Consider the following 4,699-nt stretch of genomic DNA (forward strand, 5'->3'; position numbering starts at 1 on the left):
GTTGGTTGTAGTGCCATGTCCATCTATCTGGGAAGGAAATCTCAGTGGGTTCCGGTGATACTTTTATTCTTTAGATTTTAAAGTTCTCTTCCTGTTTAAGATTGTCAAATTGATGCCCCATTGGTCCTAGTTAAGATGACATGAAAACCGCAAAATATGTACTGTTTAATTTCTTCAGAGTTGCCGTGGTTTGTTTAGATCACCAAAAGAAGTTGTTTGCAATAATCAACCGGTTTTATCTTTGTGAAATGCTGTTAATCATCACATATTTTGTTTGTGGTTGCTAAAAAATGGTTTAAATCCATGAATGGCGACTCCATCTAGGCTTCCTGGACTCAACTGTTTTGAGACTAAATCTTAGGTCCACAGAGTCAGGGAATCATAGTTAGTTCTAACTGTTCTAGTATAGATTTGATTGGCACACAATTCTAAGCTAAAACTAAGGCCCACAGAACATAATAAAGGTGTTGTGTCTGCTGACTGGTTCAAGTGGGACTTACCCTGAAGGGCAGTCAGGTATTATGCCAAATCACCCATTCTCTGTATCTTGGCATCGTCACCATCCATTACGTGCATCACCGCCCATTGTACAAATAGCAAGGCCCACTCTGATGGTCTGCATGACATCTTTATCTGTGGCACTGCTGGCTTGAATGAAGGGTGACGATGCCAGAAAACAGAGGAACGGTGATGCGGCAGATCGCCTGATCTTTTACCTCTCATACTAGGCATTTGTATCTGAGGAATGCTAGTGTATGTGCTCTTGTTGATCAAAGTATCCAACGCTTGCCTTGCAAATAGTTGGACCATTGATACAGAATCATGGATGAGCCAAGTTTTCTTGAGCTGATATCAGATGTGTATGCCGTGCTTGGTCTTCTACGGAGCAACCATCTGGCCATTCGAATGGCTGATACTGCAAGATCTAGCATGACATCTAGCATATCAAACAAAGATGGTGAACCGTGAATCTTATGGGAACTTGAACTTTGCTTCTGATATCTCTGCACTTTGAATATAACAAGAAACTTTGATGTATGCACAACCAATCTACCACTTCCCCCGGGACAAAACATGAATTGGTTAATCTGATATTATTAACATGAGCAAATATTAATAGGATGTTATTTAACATGAGTAAATATTTTTTTCAGAGAGAACCGAGTAGATATTAATAGGATTTTTGTAATTGACTGCATTCTTAGAGGAATCTTAATGAATTTCCTCCCTAACAAGGTCCTAAAAAACTTTGGTGCTCGTTTGGATTTGCTCTCTGAATAGTGTAGTTAAATGGTTAGCTACCGAATCACGTTTTTTTTTTTTGGAGAGTTTTATGGGCTTCTTCACCACATGAACCACAAGGGAGGACATCATGGAGCAGCTTCATGAGACTCGTTTATCTCAACTTTGTATGTCACAGACTCGATGGCCCCAAAGGGGCGAGGCAAACCTTGCATCACGAGTCCGAACTCCAGAAGGGGAACTGCTGCTGTGCAAGCCGAAGAAGTAGGCTCTCCGGGGGCAGGGGCGGGCCTCAGGATTTTAGGCCACTGGACAAGTACCATAGCTTGACAGGAATTTTAAGCACACCAAGTCTCTCATCTTTTAGGGATGTAAATGGTTCAGATTTGGATTGATGTTGCCAATACCATATTCGACTAATCTTAGCTAAACGGATTCAAAATTTTAATGGTGACAAGCTCATACCAGCTATGATTTTTTACATGTAAATGGATTAGGATCTCTGTCAAATTCAGATATTTCTTTCATTTGGTAGCAAAAAATCAAAACCACGTCTGCATCCTATTATAGTTGGATATTGTTATGGCTTACCAAATGCAACTAAACATAATCTAATTTGGTTGGATATTGGGTAAAAATACAGTTCATTGACATCCCTGCTCATCCTCCTGCAGTTTCCCCATGAGACCAAAAAAATGGAAAAAAGATAAGAGATATGAGACCTCATGAATTTATACTCTTTCTCTCCAAAGATCATACAGTTAAAAACTTTTCAGGATCCCGTTGCGCCAGTAAGCACTCCTTCCTTACTATATTCTGGAGAGATCAATCAATCGCATAAAATGAAAAAGTTCTCAACTTATTAACAAGGGATGCTATTAACCATCCATATATATGTTATATATGTTCTGAAATGAATTGATGAATATTCTAATAGTAGACCTTTTAACTCCTAATCCCCATAAACCATAGGTTGAAGATCAAGAAATGAACAGGAACACCAACGTGGAATGGAGTTAATCAATCAGGCTCATCTACACATTCTCTGGTTCTGAATGTCTGATACACATCTGAAACCAAACGCATCTAAAAGGGAGAGAATATAACCATGGAGAACTGTTTTATACACACTATCACCAGTATGTTGTGTAAACAAAGTATCTTCAACCCCCTTCATGACTCAAAAATAATTCGTGTGAAAGGCCATATTCTCCAGCAGGTATGCAACATAATACAATACAAAAACTTTCACGAGTGCAAAACTAGCACCAAACTCGCCAATAATCTACCATCAAATGAAAAAGCGTTAGATTGAATAAAAAAAATCCAAGAAAACAAGAAAACCAATATTTTAATCAGAATTTAATCCAACCAACAAGCAACAGTTGACGAAGATTCAGAAAGGAGAGAAAAACAGAATTCCCAACCTCCAAAACACTGCAATCTGCAGATTCATTTACACATTCTTGTTCTTCTTCATCTTGGAAGGCGGCCACCTCCCCTTCTTCCTCATCCTCCGCTTGCGGACGAGACGCTTCCTCCTCAACCGTATCTTCTTCGCCAGCTTCATCCTCAGCTTAGCCTCGAGCTTCATCTGCAACTTCGATTCCAACGGAAGGTTCTCCACAGAGACTGCCTCTTTCGGACCATCTGTTGGCGAACCGTCATCCTCTGAGTCTGCTGCGTCCTTCCCATCGACCTCCGAAGAAGCCTTGACGATCACGGACCATCTGCCGTTCAAGGACGGAAGAGAATTCAATTTCCTGAATTCGCTAACGAACCCGGATTGCAGAGGGAGGTTTCTTCTTTGAAACCTGGAGGCTAGCAGTAGAAGGCAAGTTTTACAGAGTAAGTTTCAATACAAAACTGAAACTAGAAAAGGAAAATTGCAAACTATGGATGCATTTTCAAGGACAGAGAAAGCCCAGGAATAAAGGAGAAGGGAAGAGAAGAATGACCACAGACAAAAAAGGGGTCAGAGATAACCCTGAAATTTCTGTTTGGAAGAAAACCCACAAGAGAAACAAAGGTAAAACTGGACTTTTTTTTTCTAATATCACCAAAAGAGAAAAAAAATGTATTTGAACAAAAACAATCAGAGAAATGGTGACAAAAGGGTACACGAGATAAACTAACGAACCAATTATCCACTTAAAATGGGGTAAAACGTTAGAATTGAAATTTTCACATGGCAAAAGTTGTGGAGAACCCACTGGTTTTTTAGAGCACCCAACAAAATAAAATGATTGTCATTGAAGAATGAGCTCGGATACATAAAGAAAAAAGTCGAAATCAGAAGGCAGAAGCAAGAAACTAGAAGAAACAATGGGAGAACTTGAAACCCAACAAAGCAAAAAAGAGTGAGAAGGAAGAGAAACATCACAATTAGAAGAAACAACAAAGTTCTGCTCTGCCAATGAAGGAAAAGAAATGCAGTCTAGCCACTAAAGGCAAAATGGAAAAAAGAGGGTCAAAATTTGCAACGAAAGAGGTGGGTTTCAGATATAGCCTTACCATTGCTGAACACAGTAGCGAATGAGGATGGAGGAGGAAGAGAAGAAGCAAAAGGAGGAGGAGATAGGCAAGGGACGGAGGAAAGAGAGAGGGAAGCATAGGAAGCAAGTATGAGAGCCATCTGTCAGATTTGGCTCACGGCATTTGGTCCTCACGCGGGTGGCCTGGTGTCTCTTGTGGATAAAACCCATCACTCCATGGAGCATGTGTCTGATACATAAACGATGTTGCCGATATTTTGAAAATATAAAGAGCTTATCACGATATATATATATATATATATATATATATATATAGTAAGGCGTAACGTTGATGTGCGCGCTTTTAAAGAAAGTAAGCGACCGCAGCTAAAAGCCTTAAAATGAACCGTTCGACGGAAGGGTGTCCGATGTTACGCCCTTGAACGTTAGGTGCTTGAACTTTAGGTGCTTTTTACGCAGTTCGGATCCTATAAATGTGTTGGGCATAGACGATTCACTACGAATCCACACCTGGATCATGTGTTTTCCAAGGAAAAAACAATGTTTGGAGTCTAAAAAATTTACAAAGATTTTAGATTGTTGATTTTTAGAACCTTATAAAAACTCACCCATGTGACAAAATCAAACACTACAAGAGCCGATCCCTATAAAATCACATCTGCATATCTGCATGGTAAGAATTTAAAAATAAAATAAAAAAAGATGAAAAACCCATCAAGCACGTTCATCAAGCAGCTAACGTTCAATCTCTCTCTCTCTCTCGCCTGAATGCTCTCTAGTTCTTCTTTGATGTCGTTCACTTCTTCCCGAACTCCTCTGAGCAATCCCACGTCCTCTAACAACATGGAACCTAACTTGTTCAGCAAGGACGCAACAGCAACCTCAGCCATCTCTCTCTCTCTCTCTCTCTCTCTCTCTCTCTCTCTCTCTCTCTCTCTCTCTCTCTCTAGCATGTTTGCATC

At 40.0% G+C, this 4,699-nt stretch overlaps 1 protein-coding gene across 2 annotated transcripts; it reads right to left on the bottom strand.

Annotated features, from left to right (window-relative positions):
- Positions 1 to 2,106: 2,106 nt before the first annotated feature.
- On the bottom strand, positions 2,107 to 3,930 carry LOC149826895 (large ribosomal subunit protein cL37-like). 2 transcript variants are annotated; one of them, XM_090019015.1, is made up of 3 exons: positions 3,757 to 3,930; positions 2,670 to 3,063; positions 2,107 to 2,527 (listed from the first exon to the last, which is right to left on the bottom strand). In XM_090019015.1, exons 1-2 carry the CDS (start codon positions 3,875 to 3,877, stop codon positions 2,699 to 2,701), a joined length of 486 nt encoding a protein of 161 aa, XP_089875141.1. In that variant the 5' UTR covers positions 3,878 to 3,930; the 3' UTR covers positions 2,107 to 2,527; positions 2,670 to 2,698. The 2 variants fall into 2 exon arrangements, with proteins under 2 accessions (XP_089875141.1, XP_089875140.1); XM_090019014.1 differs by having other exon boundaries at positions 2,341 to 3,063.
- Positions 3,931 to 4,699: the final 769 nt, after the last annotated feature.

This window comes from Nuphar pumila, chromosome 10 (assembly GCF_984573655.1).
Source record: "Nuphar pumila chromosome 10, dmNupPumi1.hap1.1, whole genome shotgun sequence".
In the NCBI taxonomy this organism is placed as follows: domain Eukaryota; kingdom Viridiplantae; phylum Streptophyta; class Magnoliopsida; order Nymphaeales; family Nymphaeaceae; genus Nuphar; species Nuphar pumila.

Bases quoted from the DNA above. Each gene is read 5' to 3' on its own strand.
- LOC149826895 (XM_090019015.1), bottom strand. From the start codon at position 3,877: ATGGCTCTCATACTTGCTTCCTATGCTTCCCTCTCTCTTTCCTCCGTC. The intron at 3,064-3,756 runs GTAAGGCTATAT...TTCTACTGCTAG, and splicing joins CGCTACTGTGTTCAGCAATG to CCTCCAGGTTTCAAAGAAGA.